General features: G+C 45.3%; 1 protein-coding gene across 4 annotated transcripts in view; it reads right to left on the minus strand.

Moving 5' to 3' along the window:
* Nucleotides 1–17,236, minus strand: part of HIPK2 (homeodomain interacting protein kinase 2) — a 181,293-nt gene that overhangs the window by 44,499 nt on the left and 119,558 nt on the right. For all 4 annotated transcript variants that reach the window (XM_066634241.1, XM_066634243.1, XM_066634242.1 and 1 more), the window contains 4 exons: nt 5,521–5,644; nt 3,278–3,397; nt 2,623–2,709; nt 1,058–1,242 (listed from right to left, as the gene is read on the minus strand). In XM_066634241.1, the coding sequence (XP_066490338.1) occupies nt 1,058–1,242; nt 2,623–2,709; nt 3,278–3,397; nt 5,521–5,644 (516 nt within the window). The remainder of the gene's footprint in view (nt 1–1,057; nt 1,243–2,622; nt 2,710–3,277; nt 3,398–5,520; nt 5,645–17,236) is intronic.

Here is a 17,236-nt window from a genome sequence, read left to right on the forward strand (position 1 = left end):
GCCAAATAATTAAAAAAAAACCCATCAACCATCAACTTAGAAGACATTTTCAGGGTCAAGAAGTCCAACTCCCCACTCCTGTTACAAGATTTCAAAGAATTCAGCACGTTTATTCAATCACTACATAGGAAGGAACTACAAATTATTTGAAATACTGGTCTGTTGCTGAAATTGGCAAACATGAACCTCATCATTCCCTTGCTTCTCTGAAACACTTGGCACAGCTGACTTTGTGGTATAACAAGGCTGTGTGGTTCCCTAAATCCAGAAGAAGTCATTGATGTAATATGAAGGCAAGAAAATGGACGACATCACAGGTCAAGTATGATATATTAAAATGCCACAGTAGAGGAACATGGACGAGATAACAAAACTCATGGCTGTTATTTTCAGCAGCTCTCTTGTGTTTTGGTTCTGGTCTTAGAATCTCCACAAAGAAAGTGACTCCAGGCCCAATCCTATCCAGCTTTCCAGTGCTGATGCAGCCGTGCGGACAGGGTGTGCACTGCAAACTGGGTTGGGGGGGCAGTCACAGAGGTTTCCTCAAGGTAAGGGAATGTTTGTCCCCTTACCTTGGGGCTGCATTGCTGCTGCATCAGCACAGGATTGTTAAATATGATTGGGTCCTCCATGAGTTTTCTAAGCAATTCTGTACTTGCCCATCAGGTTACCATTTCCTGACATTGAGCTATTAATCAAAACAAGTGTCTCTTGCCTGTTGGTAAAGTTATCCACCCCTGACTCTGATTCTACCACATTATTGGATGTAACTGAAGTCCAAGTATGCACAGCAGGCCAGGCAATGGCTGACTAAACCACTGGAACACAGAACAGGGGACACCATTCCTGAATAAATCTCACAGCCCCAATGCTGTGAAGCAACAGACAGTTTCTGGAGCAGCAGTGGACAATACTACTCATCAACTAAAATTATTCTTCTGGAATCCAAGCTCAGTCTGTTTTGCTGCAGCTAAAAATTAAATATTCTTTGGGAGAAACTGGCAGTTTAGAAACCCTCTTCAAACCTCCAAACCAAAGTAGAGCAAAAGGAACATACTGTGTGCTATGAGGGAAATCAAGCAGGTGTGTCATGGTGACAAATGGGTGGTTGAGTGTTTCAATTGGCGTTATCCTCTTATCCGCATCTATCGTCAACATCTTCTTTAATAGATCTATGAACTCCCGCCGGTCTGCCTTTTCCACCAACATATCACTTCCTTCCAAATCTGTTGTCATATTCACCTGGAAACGGCACCGGGTCAGTAACAGATACACATTTTTTTGAAGCCTTGGATCCCCCAAAACCTACAACTCCATTTGGTTATTTATTGAACAATAGTGATGAGAAAGCAGTCCTTCATGGAAGGTTGTCCACCATTTCTGGTCTTTCGTTGAGGAAACACTGGTTAGCTCCCAAGGAACCTCTGGATTTCCCATGACACAGTCTGAAAACCATGCCAAGGAACTACCCACACAGTTAACCACCCACACAGATAAGGCTCACTTGGTCAGATTGGTAACGTAATAAATGCAAGCCAGGATAGTTATTGAATTATAACTTATAGCCATATATGAAGAAAATAATTAGGTAACTACTACAATTTCAATTTAATTACATTACCAATCAGATCAGTTGATAAGTAATGGAGGGTTGGACAGAATCTAGAAATCGATGTTCTCCTGATATCTTTAAAAAGTGCCTCAGGAAAGGCTTACTTGTGACTCTGGCAGAGAACCCTGAACAAACACCCTGCTAGCCCCTAAGAAGAAGCAGGACAGCAATTAAAATGAAAAAAACAGATAATTAACTATGTCTTCTTAATAGCATCAAAAGGCAAGCTATGGTGTTCACAAAATGAGGTGACATTGAGATAACAAATTTGTTATCTGCAGAGAATCATCAACCATACTAGAGACCTGCGGTAAATGTTTTGGTCACCCCCAGACTAGACTGTGGAAGAATCTCTCTCTGTCTCTCTCCTGTGTTGTTCCTCACTCCATGCATGTTCTTTCTCCTATATGTCTTTTTCTCCTCATCCACGTTCTTTTCCATATCTTCTACTTCTTGCAGTTGTTTGCAGGCACTGCAAAAGAATTTTACAGCCCAGTCCAACTTACATTGACTTGGCCATCTCCTAGTGAGTTCCAAGAGGTTGCAAGCTTACTTGTTTACCTTTGGGTGCCTCACAGTCTGTCCAGGAGGGAAAAGAAGGCAAAGTGATGCTGCACCCTCTCCCCACCCAGCTGCAGCTGCAATTATCTTTGCAATGCAGCTACATATTGTTGGTCTGGCAGCAGAGCAACTGCTGTTGAAGCTTCTTAGCAAAGGCTGTAAATTCCAGCATTATGTGGGAATAAGCCCAGTTGAACTTTACAGGATTGACTTGATACATAGGCTGAAACTGTAATGAAGTTTGGTTTTTTCCCACATGCTGCCCACCTCTGGCTGATGTGAGGCTTCACTGCCACAAATGCAATACAATATAACATGGCTCTTTGATGCAAAGGGATAATACATACTGTAGAACCAAACTCTTTCTAAGGGTTTTGCATTGTGATCATATGGTGTGCTCTGAGCATTGAAAATTACTAATGGATGTGGTCCTTCAGCAACATTCTTACCTGTGCCATATCATCCAGACAATTGAAAATATACTTTCTTGCTTCCTTTGACTTGATTCCCGTCTCTGCCTCATGATCATCCGGTGTCTGTTCAAAACCAGGAAACATTCAGTTATCTGCAGCCATTACGATTTCTACACACAAGCCTGGTGGTGGTAATTGGTCTTGATATCTAAATGAAATATCAGTGTTTGGAAGCAGTATGCCAGTGATTGGCAGCAATGGTGGGGAAGAGCTCTTGCATTCATGCCCTCTTTGGCAGCTGGCAAGCAACTGTGGGAAAGAGGATTCTGGACTAGATGAAGACTTGTTCATCCCTAGGGTCATCCCTAAGAATCTCAAAGGATTCTTCTTATATACAAAGAAGCAATCACCTCTAACAAACTAGTCCCAGCAAGGAGCTCAGAAGGATCCATATCTGGTTCCTTCCACTGAGCTCTTTCCATGGACTGACTTCTGATTCTTAAGACAGCAAAGATTCAGAAAATTCCATCCAACTGTGCAAATAACCAAATGCCAACCTTCAAGTCAGCCAAAAGCTACAGATGTTGTGGCAGCAACTGTATCTCAGCTCATCTGTATGCTTTGGAGAAACATACTGGTAACATTCCACCCTTAAGAGATGCAAATCCTGATGAAGATAACCATTTCCTACCTTTAGCCTCCACAGCGGATATGGGGAATCTGTGTCCCTGTTGAAAAACCTTGTTGTCTTTGTCCCCGCACTTAACAAATACTCAGCTGGCAAGCCCTGCGTCTGTGAAATGTATCGAATCTGTAAAAGCAGGATGAGAAATCAACATTCATCCTTCTGGACGTAGCAGAATTGCTATGGGGTGGGGGAAAATAACATATCTGCAACAATGGAACAAAGGAGATGGAGAGCAAATGGAGGGCATCAAAATGAGGACTGAAAAGGAAGGCAAAGGACCACAGACTTTAAACATTAATAATATTTATTATGTATTAATAGCTTAAATAACTAGGTGCTATACAAGTATATTTCCTTTTGCAGTTAAATGCCAGCCATCTCGCTCTCCTCTTTTTGTCTTTGAAGCCTAGGAATATACGTATATCACTTTACCCACAGACTGCAAAGATAAAGGAAAAGTGCTAAAGGTAAGAGAAGAGACTTCATGTGCCTTAAGGGCATGCTTTATTGGCAAAAGAGCCTTTTGCAACTTTTGCTTTGATCCTCAAGCACCAATTTCAAGAGGACTTGTTCAAGCAAGACAGGAGGGGCAGCCTGCAATGCTTTCCCCCTCCATCGCCATCATTTCTGAATGGCAGAAATGTAGACCTGTACTTTCTGGTCCCAGTCCAGGTCTAGTGGTACGTAACAACTGGTAGCCTTGGTTGGGGGTTTGCATTCCCAAGTGTGTCAAGAGAAGCTCCCATCCAGTCCATTGTTGACATCTAGATGAGCATCATTATGCAGATAGGGATATGTGATCAGATATATTTTTGCATCCACACCAGCCCAGAGAAGCCGTTTCCATAAAGGCTCTGTAGTGGTAGAGAGTGGTACATAATTCAGTGGTACAGCACATACGTTGCATGCAGTAGGTCTCTGGTTCTCTGGCATCTCCAGGTAGGACAAAGAAAGATCCCTGCCTGAAACTCTGGAGACTCACTGCTGGTCAGAACATACAATCATGAACTACTATATCATCCAAAAAATCTACCTCACTACAAGGGACAGCCTTGCATGTTCTTGTGACATGTTTGTTACTACATTAAGGCTCCATTCCTGTCCCCTACACATTGCAGAATCCAGCAGTGCCAATGGAAGCTGTACTGCATGCTGGGGGGGAGGGGAATCAGACAGCCTGCAGGAAGTAATATCTTTCACCTACCAGTAAGCTGCCCTACTTCCATAAAGACGCTGTATGGGCTCTCCTCGGACATATGCCAGCCATGTTGGTGGCATATGTCCAAGGAGAGAAAAGGGGCAGGAAGGTTTTTGAAAAGAGGATATAAGATCCGGCCAGTGCTACTGCTGTTGGAGCCATCCCCTCCCTCTCCCAACATGCCCCGTCACTCCCCCTTTCTGCCCACTCCCCCTTTCTGCCCATGAACCACCCTCTCCTCCCCACTGGCTTACTTGCTCCAATGCAGGCTGCTGACCACACAATCCACACACCATCAGCAGTTGATTTATGACAGCAGGACAGTGCTTTGCTGCCATAAATCCAATGATAGGATTGGGCAGTAAGGCACTCTGTTTAATTTACAGCACAGGCCTTTTCCTTGTAAAAAGAACTCATGTGAAAAACTTTAAGCATACAAGCAAATACTACAATGATTGGTTTATGGTTTCTAATTCCCTTGTGAAGCATTGGAAATAATTGCTCAGAACAAGAAGCCCTCATGCCAGCATCCTATCATGATCTTCAGGTTGTGATGACATCAGATCTTGGGTTTGGCAAGGTAGGACAGTAGCACTAACAAGAAACAATCAGCTTTGCCAGGTGCAGATATAAATATTTAGGATGAAGTAATCCTAATACTTGGGATGAAGTAACTCTTCACCTGGAAGAATATAAGAAGCCGAGCTGGCTAAGAAAAGAAGGAAAGATAAGTGATATCTATAGAAAATTTTGGTCAAAATTATGGAGGCTTTCAGTTTTACCAAAAGTTTGGACTGGTCCCTCCAGTCTTTCAAATTGCTGTAGGATGCTTAATTAAATTAAACTGAGGGTGCAATTCTAACCCCTTGCAGCTCTGAGGTAAGGAAACAAACATTCCCTTACTTTGAGGAGGCCTTCGTGAGTGACACCCAACTGAAGGAAGCAGCACATGTCCCATTGGCACCAGTATGCCCATGCTGGAAAGCACTGACATAAGGGGTTAGGATTGTGCCCTAAATTAGGTCACGGAAGGGGCAATAGTACCAACCTGATCGTATTCTGAAGCTCCTGGATATAAAGGCCAGCCCAAGAAAAGTTCTGCAATGACGCATCCCAGAGACCACATGTCAATTGCTTCACAGAAGGGTAAACCGAGGATGATTTCAGGGGCCCTGCAAGAGAACAAAGGGAAGTGTTAGCCACTCTGAAACACAGTTGATTATGGGAGAAAGCTTCTGAAAGACAAACTATTACTACCAGAGTACTGTGGAATCAGCTACCATGTTTTTACAGACACTCGGTGCATGACAAGTCAATTGAACACATGTTGGAAAAGTTACATTTTATAAAAATCCAGGAGAAGGGCACAGCACTAAGTTTTGCAGGGCACCTCATTGCGCCCTGCAAGCTGCCCCTCCCCCTTGTCGTTGGAGCCATTCTGGGAGGTGAAATGAATTAATTCATTTATATGGGTCAGTTCAGAAGTTACTTTGGGTTACTGTCTTTCCTTAGAAGAGCAGTCTACTCCCGTAAGTAGCTTAATGTGAGAGCTCACAGATGTCATCTACTGCAGTTTGCATAATATCGTTCAGGAGAGGTAGGGGGCAAGAGACAAGTCTTGCCCCTGACTTGCTCGCTTCCCATTACAGCATCCATAGTTAAAACTCTTTATCTTGCAAAAACTACCAATAGCTTTACACAAGGACACAGACAGCAAGGGTGTGGAAGCCTGCTATAACTAAACTGCCAGAAAGCTAGGATGATCTCCTAAGGATGGGGAGGTAAAAAGTCAGCTCAGTCAACCTTCAAGCCCATTCAACTCCTTGACAAGCAGTGAGACCATAAGAGTTTCTCTTTTTCCTTTAGGATTTTCTACCTTCCTCTGAAATTAACATTTAACCTATTGTCAACCGCAAGCAAAAATATCTCCGAATATTCCTAAGACTCCCATTCACACAAACAGCAACTTCGTGGCCACTTGTCCTGCAATCACATGTATGAAAAGAATGTCAGGATTTCTGTATTGTTAATGATGGACATTATATAAAGCACATTTGGCAGGTGCAGCTTGTGGTGCATGTATAAGGAAAATGGCACTGACCAAAATCCTACAGAAGATACACAAGCCCTGTCCTTCTTTGTACCAGTTCAACTCTAGTAATATGATGGCTGTTACATGTGGCAAGCAGTTCATATGTTCCCAAATGTTTTAGCATGGGAACCCACCTAAAAACAGTTTCACTTTATTAGCCACTCAAGCCTCTGTGGCTACAATGGTGACTGAGTAACAGTGCTACCCCCCCCCCCCAAGCAGCACCTTGTTTAATCCTTGATGCACACAGCCTAATCTGCCCTGTCAGTTTCACAAACCACCAAAAATTGGGTCCTGGACCCACTGGTGGGCCACAGACCCAGAGTTTGGGAACTGCTGTTCTAACAGATCATAGGTATGGGGAATAAAGGAGAACAGTGTTTTTCTATATCCCTTGCTCCCCTCCCCAGCTATGTGGGGAGGCTGCATCATGAAGAGAGTGGTGCCTGCAGTGAGAGAAAAACGAGATGGAAAGCTGCAAAGAGGTATGGGCTGATGCAGGCTGTGGAGTAATGCACCCTACAGTTGGGTTAAGAATAGGTTGGGGGAAACTGTAATGTTGGCCCTCTACGAGCAAAGCCCCCTCCCCAAATCTGATGTTGAGTCTAGATAAGCATCTATTCGACAGCCTTAATTTTTCCTTGTAAGAATGGACTCCCACCCAGCTTGCCACTTCGGGTGGCTCGCTGTATACTGCATATACAATCGGCGTGGAAGCAAGAGCCTTCGTTAACTGTCAGGGAAGCATATCCTTCAGATGTAAAATAATCAATACAAACATCCTGTAACTATCCACTTGATCACTGTTTGGATCTCAGAAGGGAATAGTGCAGCTTTCATGGACACAACATAGCATTAGCTTCAAAAGGAATTGTTCACATTTTGCCAGCCCCCTTCTTGGTGTGTGTAGATTGCATTTTGATGCTTGCCTTGATGTAAAGAAGTGGACTTTTCCCCACTATTGCCTTGATGTAAAGAAGTGGACTTTTCCCCACTATTCAGTAATTGCTGAGTTACTGGCTCATCTGACAGCTCATCTGACTGTATATGCTCTTGCAGGCAGCGCCAGCAGCTCACACCACCATCACAACCAAACTGGCCTGGGGAAATATGACTGTAGTCTAGAACAACTTGCTCTTCTGTCATATCAATGTAGAGTCAAAGTCGCAGTCCGATAGTCTAGCATGTGAGAGAATGCACAAGCCATGTAATAAGCCTGGTTGTCTGGATTGGTTTGTGCAAGTCTTCGTGCACCCGCCTTGCAAAGGCTATTGTGGGTGTGTGTGTGTGCACCAAATCCCTGATCTCTGAAGCTCAGTGTACAGGGTTTGCATTAGTGAAGACAAGATTGCGCTTTCCTGCTGCTCTCTTCTCCCAAGCCTCCTGTGCAGAGAGATGGAAATTCCAGTGCACATTCAGCTCGTAAGAGCCCTGCTGGATCAGGCCAAAGGCCCATCTAGTCCAGCTTCCTGTATCTCACAGTGGCCCACCAAGTGCCCCAGGGAGCACACAGGACAAGTACAACCTGCGTCCTGGTGCCCTCCCCTTCATCTGGCAATCAGAGGCAGCTTGCTTCTAAAACCAAGAGCTTCCACATACCTACTATGACTTGTTACCTGTAATGAACTTCTCCTCCAGAAATTTGTCCAATCCCCTCATAAAGGCATCCAGGCCAGACGCCATCACCACATCCTGTGGCAAGGAGTTCCACAGACCGACCACACGCTGGGTAAAGAAATATTTTCTTCTGTCTGTCCCAACCCTCCTAACACTCAACTTTTGTGAATGTTCCCTGGTTCTGGTGTTATGTGAGAGGAAAAAGAGCGTCTCTCTATCCTTCCTGTGCATAATTTTGTATGTCTCAATCATGTCCCCCCTCAGGCACCTCTTTTCTAGACTGAAGAGGCCCAAATGCTGCAGCCTTTCCTCATAGGGAAGGTGCCCCAGCTCAGTAATCATTTTTGTTGCTCTCTTTTGCACCTTTTCCATCTCCACTATATCCTTTTTGAGATGTGGCGACCAGAACTGGACACTCCAGCTGTGGCCTTACCATCGATTTGTACAATGGCATTACAATATTAGCTGTCTTATTCTCAATGCCTTTCCTAATGATCCCAAGCATCGAATTAGCTCCCCCTCTAATCTTTTTCCCCTTTTTCCCGCATAAAAATGTGCTCAGCAACAGGGGGCAAGGGCCAAAGTTACAGAATCAGGGGATTTCCATGATCTTGCACAGTTCCACTCCAGTCAAGCAGGGGTTAGGGGGAAGAGTGTTTGGAAGAGAGTCAAATACTGTGAGAGCTCCCCGATGGTGAGCTGTGCTCACAGGGTTATTTAAAAGAACGGGGGAAGCATCCAAACATTTGATCTCCCACCTGCAGTAAGAAATTGTACAATCCAGCAGCAACAGTTGTATTGCATGACTCATGCTGTTCAGATCAACTGGGCAGGACCTGAGTGGGAGATCAACTGGGTGAGGAGAGTGATCAACTGAGTGGGAGATCAACTGGGTGAGGACCTGAGGAGATGCACTGGCACAAGAAGAGGGTCCCACTCCCATTCTATTATGAATAATGCTAGTAGATCAGAACATTGAATATTTCTGAAACTCAGTTACTATTATGTTGCCTATTTTCTACCACACTCCATGGCAGTGGTTCCCAAATAGTAACTGTAAACATCCCTTTGCTTATTACTGACTTCTTGTATGCTAATTTCACCTTTCTGGTTTCTGGTTCAAGCTTTCCGGTTCAAGTATCATGCAAAACACAGAGTGTTTTCCATGCTTGTTCCTGAAAGTGCTCTTTGTATTTTCCACTTTTGAAATCCAAATATAAAGCCTGCACTGGCCAGAAAGTACAATCAATTCTAAATGGCTCTCTGCTTCATATCCCTCATTAACAACATGCACATAAATTACATGGAAAAAAGCACAAAAACACTTTTAGCATCTTATGTGAAAACACTTGTGAAGAGGAAAAATGTATCCTTCCTGAGCGGGCTTTCGTTGGAGCACCTCTTCTGCTGGTACTGACCGCCATAAAGCGGACAGTGCCAGTCGTAAAAGACGTGCGCTGCTGGAGTGCTAGCAGGAAAGTTGGAACCTTCCTATGTACTCCAGAGCAGCACAAAGATGCTGCTAATGCAGGTAAGGTGATGGGAGGGGTGGGGGAGGGCAAAATGGGATGGGGCTGGAGGGGCGGGTTCGGCAGCAACAGTGGCTGCTGAATCCTCACCCCCTTCCCAGAACTGATTCTACAGCACAGGTACACATGGACCTGTGCCAGCTATTTAGCTAGCACAGGTTCTAGTAAACCCCCTTCTGGGCCACAAAGGCTTACCTCTGGGTGAGGAAATGATTGTTCCCTTACCTAAAGGAGACCTCTGCAACCGCCCCCCCCCCAGGATGTAGCAGTAGCCATTTCGACACCACTGCATCAGTTGGGGGGGGGGATAGGATTGGACTCACTAAGAACTCTGAAACGTTCAAGGTATTATATGTTTGCTCAAAACCCAGCTGACAGTTTCCTAAATTGTCATGTTCATCCATTGGCCTGTTAGTCTACTCCAAGCTATGATTCATCCATTTCAACCAGCACTGGTCTGCTGGTTCACAGTTGCAGCAACGAAGAATGAAAACGCCAATTTCCATTTAGTCTGTTATCAAGGAACAACCATTTCTGTTGGGACTTCAGGGTCAGAGGCACTGCTAAAGGGTAGCATCAAATGGTAGCATCAAATGGGTAAAAACCAAGGAGCCCAGAACATTCCATTGTTTACTGCAATTTTATTGACACACTCTATGCAGCCTGTTTTATCTTGGACATGGTAGAATGTGAGATGGAACTTGCACATTGCATTTTAACAAGAGCACTGACAACTATATTTAAAGGAAGCCTCTGCCCCATTAACTGCTGCCTCACCACCATAAGTGCATTATCTAAGAGACACAAAAGCAGGCAAGAGTAACATGCTGGGAAGGAGAGGGTAATCAAAAGTCAAAGCTATTGTCCGCCACCTTGGAGAGCAACTATAAGGCCAAGGGCAGCTAAAATCAGCTCATCTCCCTTCATTTCCAGCACTCATACTCTTTTCCCAAATTGTATTCCTGCAAATCAGGAAAACTTGGTGCTGATGCTGCTGGGGCTTTTGATACCCTCCTTCCCCTTTGAATTGAACAGCAGGACTAGCATCCTAGGAACTACATTTAATTTTACTACATAGGAACATCACCCTAGCCTTTTAAGCCATGAAACGAGCAGGCTGGGGCCCTAAACTCTCCTCACAGTGTTTCTGATCCCCTTGATGGAGAAACCAGGGTTCTGCCTGCCTCTGGTAGAATATTTACTGTAGTAGCCCTGCTCCGTGGCACAGTAATTTCATTGTCTGGTGTTTCTGTCAGTGAAATTAATTACTACAGGACATTAAAAACAACTACTGTACCAAAGAGTTTTAGCTTCCATAGTTATGACGACTTGAGAGCTGGACTCTTTCCGAATGTTACACCTGCCACTCCAACCAGAGGTGTTCTATTGATACAGAAATGAATTGGACTGGTTCTATACCTAGTTAGATAGGTTTACAACTGGACTGTAAAGTGGGTTGGGCTTTGAGGGAATGCAGGGTGGGCTTTGATGTTATTGCTCTAATCCAGTTTCCTTCTATGCCTGGGGAGTATGTTTTTTATGGGGTGTCAGTAGTGTTTGGCTGTTTGTGGGAGGCATATACTTGAGAAGCTCCTAGGAAGAGGAAGTTTGGAGTTTGGCTATCTTGTGTGCTTGGGGTAAAGGGAGACATGGTGGGGGAAGAACAGGGAAGGAGGTCCAGGTAGTCTAATGCTGTTCCTTCTTCCAGCCCTCTTTCCTGTCAACATGGTCAAGGTTATCTCAGAGCAGGTCCTGTTGTTTGATAACAAGGCAGTGAATAGAAATCTTCAGCCATCCAAGACTTTATCCTGGAAGACCACACTGACCTGGCACGTGCGATAGAAACCTGGTTGGATGAAGTGTGGGGGAGGGGGAAGTAAGTAGCTAGCCAGCCTCTCCTGGCTTTGTCCATCAAGTTCAAGTTTTCTGGTTCAGCAGTAGGCTTGGGCCAGGGGGTGAGGGGGATTTGCAGAAAGCTTTTGTGCAGTGAACTATTGAAGTGCCTTGTTTAGCAGCTGCCAACTTTTGAGTGTTTGCACCTGGAGATTGAGAAAGAATGGGGATTCTGTTGGTGGACCACCTGCCCTGTTGCCCATTAGTCTCCTTTCTTGAGCTGGCAGAAGTAGTTTTAGAACTGATATTGCCTTCTCACTAACTGATTGCATAGGGGATTTCAACATCCATTCTCAGGTTCCCTTGGATCCAATGGTGCTTGATGGCTTTGAGTGATTCTCTTGTCTCCTTGGTTGGTTGTACTGTGTAAGAAGCCCTGGTTGAAAGAAGAAATGACTCAAGCAGTTGTCATGATTGCTTCTAAGCACCTCCTCTCTCTCTGATGAGAGCCCTGATTTACTAATGAGCTGTGGGCCATGAAGCCATTAGGGAGATGACTAGAACCTCAGTGAACCTATTATATATCAGTGACAATGGAGGGGGGGATATCAGTGGCCAGTTGCGACCACTTCCTAGACACTTTGCTGATAAATTCTCTTGCATGTTCCAATTTGGACTCTTCTTCGGATGCAGAGTGTGCGTGAGCCTGCAGGACCTGCTTACCTTGTTTCAATGGACGCATTCCAGCTCATTCAACCAGAGAATGTTGACAGGTTGCTTGGAACTCTGCAGCCAACTACATGCTCATGCTGGACCCTTGCCCATTCTGGCTGACTAAAGCAGCCAGAAAGAGACAGGCCACTTGAGTGGTTGAGATTGCAAATGTCTCCCTGAGGAGGAGGGAGATTCTATTTTGATTGAATGGAAGTTTATTTATATAAGTTCACATTTACTGAAAGAGGTTATAATTAGACTGTGGTTGAAAAAGCCTTCTTTGGATCCCCCCATCCTAGGAAGTTACCAGCCTGTCTCTAGTTTGCTATTCCTGGGCAAGGTGAAACTCCTCAACTCCAAGATAGTGAGTATCTTCATAATTTCAAGATAACTTCAAGATAACAAGTATCTTGAACCTTTTCAATCCAGATTCAGGCCTGATTTTGGAACTGAAATGGCCCCTTGCAACCATACGTGCCAGGAACTGGAAAGGGATTCTTGCTGCCTTTGATTGCAGTATCCTTCTGGGCCATCTGATGGAGATGGGTTTGGGAGACATAATGTTTTGGTGTGTTGGATCCGTTATTGCTCCCTGTTCCCCACTATCCCTGTTGTCACTCCACAACCCCTTTGAGGTGGAGCTGCCCACTTGGGAGAGGGGACAATGTTATGGTAGTACTGCTTTGACCTGTCAAGTAGGTTACAGAAGCTAACTACAGGAGACTGCTGCAACTATTTATTGATGCCTAGTTGCTTGCAGTCTTGACAAGTACAGGTGAAGGCTATTATGCCCCTGTGAGGACAAGCACCTGTGGGGGTAGCATAAGGCCAAGGACATCTGCCACTGAAGGAGCAAGGAGGGATCTCTGACAGTTGGGTCTTCCCAACTAGTGAGCAGAAGGCAGGGGCTCATGAGCCCTTGAAAGAATCTAAGTGCCCCTTCCTGCTCATTGTCTAGCCCTTTTTGGCCTGTGCCTTTCTCCATTTTCCTCCCATCTTTTTGGTTCTCTCCTGTTGCTGCTTACGCCTGTTGGCTTGAGTCTCGGTCTAAGAACATAAGAACAGCCCCACTGGATCAGGCCATAGGTCCATCTAGTCCAGCTTCCTGTAACTCATAGCAGCCCACCAAATGCCCCAGGGAGCACACCAGATAACAAGAGACTTGCATCCTGGTGCCGTCCCTTGCATCTGGCTTTCTGATACATCAGGTTGGCAACCTTCAGTCTCGAAAGACTATGGTATAAGCCTATAGTACCCAGTATTCCCAGGTGGTCTCCCATCCAAATACTAACCAGGCCAGACCCTGCTTAGCTTCCGAGATCGGGCATGTGCAGGGTAACAGTTGCTGCTACATAGCCCATTTCTAAAATCAGGAGGTTGTACATACACATCATGGTTTGTAACCCATGGATTTGGATTTTTCCTCCAGAAACTTGTCCAATCCCCTTTTAAAGGCATTCAGGCCAGATGCCATCACTTCATACTGTGGCAAGGAGTTCCACAGACCGACCACACGCCAAGTAAAGAAATATTTTCTTTTGTCTGATCTAACTCTCCCAACACTCAATTTTAGCAGATATTCCCTGGTTCTGGTGTTATGTGAGAGTGTAAAGAGCATCTCTCTATCCACTTTATCCTTCCCATGCATAATTCTGTATGTCTCAATCATGTCCCCCCCCCCGGCACCTCTTTTCTAGGTTGAAGAGGCCCAAACGCCGCAGCCTTTCCTCATAAGGGAGGTGCCCCAGCCAGGAATCATCTTAGTCGCTCTCTTTGCACCCCTTTTCCATTTCCTTTTTGAGATGTGGTGACCAGAACTGGACACAATACTCTAGGTGTGGCCTTATAATCGATTTGTACAAGGGCATTCTAATATTAGCTGTTTTGTTCTCAATACCTTTTCTAATGATCCCAAGCATAGAATTAGCCTCCTTTACTGCCGCTGCACATTGGGTCAACACTTTCATCGATCTACCACCACCCCAAGATTTCTCTCCTGATCTGTCACAGACAGCTCAGAACCCATCAGTGTATATGTGAAGTTTTGATTTTTTGTCCCAATGTGCATGACTTTACGCTTACTTACATTGAAACGCATCTGCCATTTTGCTGCCCATTCTGCCAGTTTGGAGAGATCCTTCTGGAGCTCCTCACAGTCACTTCTGGTCTTCACCATTTGGAAAAGTTTGGTGTCATTTGCAAACTTAGCTACCTCACTGCTCACCCCTGTCTCCAGGTCATTTATGAAGAGGTTGAAAAGCACCGGTCCCAGGACAGATCCTCACCTCTCCCTCACCTCAGGACTCAGGACATCCTCAGGACTCTCCCTCACCTGGCACCTTCCTTTCCTCTTCTGTTTTTGCACCCTCTTCTCCATCTCTTGGGCTTCTGCTAATTTCTCCTCCTATTCTCACTTCACCTCTCTGCTCTTCTCTTCACTTGTCCTTTGCTCTTTCTACCTCCCTCTCACATTCTTGCTCTCCTCTCTTTCTTCTCCCATCCCTCTTTGGTCTCCCTGAGCTGCTTTTATGGGCTGGTAACACATGCCCCAACCCTTGTTGGGCCAAGTGGCAGTACTGCCTTGTATCCTTATCTTTCAATAATTGTTGTAAGCTGTCCTGGTGGCCCATACAGGGATAGATGGGTGGGTTAAGAAATCCTTTAAATAAATAAAACGTCATTGGTCAGGTATGGATACAGGTTGAGTCTCATTATTCTGTACCCAGAACTCACATGGATGGCAAAAATTTCATTAAACCAAATCCATTTAAAAAACAATGTCCCTTTGCTAGGCGATTCATTATGTAAGACAGAGTCATTTGGTAGACAGTTCATCAGTCTCTCTCCAGGTGCTTAGAAAGGCTTCACTCCAAGTCAGTGACCCCTCCCTTCACCCAGTGTGCTGTTAAAGAATGCAAAGTGACTACCTTTCTTTAATGTGTTCAGGGGGTAGGGAGGGGTTGCTTGTCTTGGAGTGAAGCTGTTCTAAGTGCCTGGAGAGAGAATGATTGATCGATTACCAGCTGGCTGCCCTCTCTCGTATCAACAAGGCTATTGTTAAACGACTTTTTCCCTTTAATTTAAAAAGCCCTTCTCATCCTGTTGAGATGAAACCTCAGGTGAAAAATCTGTGGATAATTTGGTTATACCTGTATCTTTTAAAAATAATCCACACAAGTGCATTGTATCCTAACCACTCTCTTGTAGAAGAGCATATAGTAGACAAAACACAAAGGCCAGTTCAAATGTGACAAACATCATATGCAGAAAAGTGTGTGTGGGGGAAACAGAACATAACAAAGGAAAGGAGGAAGGGAATCAACGCAGAAACAATAGGAGAGGAAACCTCAAAGGTGGGCTAGGAATGTGTTTGATTGTTAGATCCAACATATGGGTATTCTTCTTTAGGGGCACTATTAAAGCAAAGCAGGTTTTCATATTCCCAAAGAAATTTCTTTAAGACATGACCAAATGCTGGTAATATTTCTTATTTCTCAATTATTCATTTAGTCTACACAGGCTGACCTTTAGCACCAGACTCCCAGGGTGGCAGACACATTACAATCAAATCAAATACAATATCGCAGAAGGATGGGATGAACGTTCGAAGCAGGCGTGCTGGAGTATGTGAGCCCTGCTGTTCGAAATACAGTGATCAGAACTGAGGCAGGCACAGTCCATCACAAGCAGGCCCTCACCTCCTCTTTTCACATCCACTCTGTCCTCCCCTGCTATCCTCTCCCTGCACCCAAAGGTGGGTGGCAGGTGGAAGAGGTTTCCAGAGGCAACCAGGCCTCTCCTCTGGCAGGAAACCAATGCTCAGAAGCTGGAATCCTATCCACATGTACCTGGGAGTAAGTGCCATTGACTATAATGGGACTTACTTCTGTGTAAACATGCCTAGGATTAGACTCTGAGGGTGCAGTCCTAACCCGTTATGTCAGTGCTTTCCAGCACAGTTGGAAAGTTGATGGAACACGATCACCAACTGCAACTTAACATCTGCCATGTTTATTAAAGTGATATACCAATTATGTTGATTGCATGCAAGTAAAATGTGCAAAATCAGATCTGGCTCTCTGGCTCAAGAGATGCTCTTGATGGGACCTTCTGTGCTGTGTACATTACCCCCCCTTGCCCTTTAATCCATTCACAAGGCTGCATGACACAACATCTTGATTTTATCTCTTCTTTGCACATGATGTTTAACTTTGCACCTTCCTAGCCTTCCAGTTCAGCTTTTTAACCCAATTTCCAGGGACTTGGGATTTTGTAGGTCAAACAGAGTGGAGTAGCTGCTGCTGTCCCTAAGGGGTGAAATATTTAAGAAGAAATCTCTTCTGATTTTGTACTCTTTATATTGCTAATAAAACCCTTTAGCTCAGTGGTTCTCAAACTGGGGCGTCGTGATGCCCCAGCTTGAGGGCCCTGGACTTTGCCCCCTTAAGCGACATGATCCCCAGGATCGTGTCACTAAGGGACACTTACCAGTCCCTGGAGCAGCCTCCCGGGGGTGCGAGGAGCCCTGCGTGACTCTCCGCAGGGCTCTCCGAGCTTTAGAAATTTAAAGTGGAGCAACTACACCCCACTATCAGTTTGTGATTGCCCCCCACCCCTACTGCCTTCCCTGCTCCCTCGCACACACTTACAGCGGTTCTTGAACTCCCTGGGCAAAGAGCGTTCCTGGGGGCGGGTGGGCAGCAGGAAGCGGTGGGCAGCGGGAAGCGCAGTTATGCCAGATCCCAATCCCGTTCCCTGAGCAGCGCAGAGCAGCTCCAAGCTGCTCCGTTCTCGTCGGACTTGTGCCAACTCCTGAGGTAGCGCGGGTCTGAACCGACCCATTGGGGCTGTGGTGGCTTATTCGGGGGTAATGGGAAGACTTTCCTCTTGCCTCCAGCTGACCCGATTCTGGCCCCAATCTTGCGCTGGATACAGTGCAGGCCTCCTGCCCTGCCTGTTCCAGCGCAAGAAAGGATTGC

Source organism: Tiliqua scincoides, chromosome 7 (assembly GCF_035046505.1).
Source record: "Tiliqua scincoides isolate rTilSci1 chromosome 7, rTilSci1.hap2, whole genome shotgun sequence".
In the NCBI taxonomy this organism is placed as follows: domain Eukaryota; kingdom Metazoa; phylum Chordata; class Lepidosauria; order Squamata; family Scincidae; genus Tiliqua; species Tiliqua scincoides.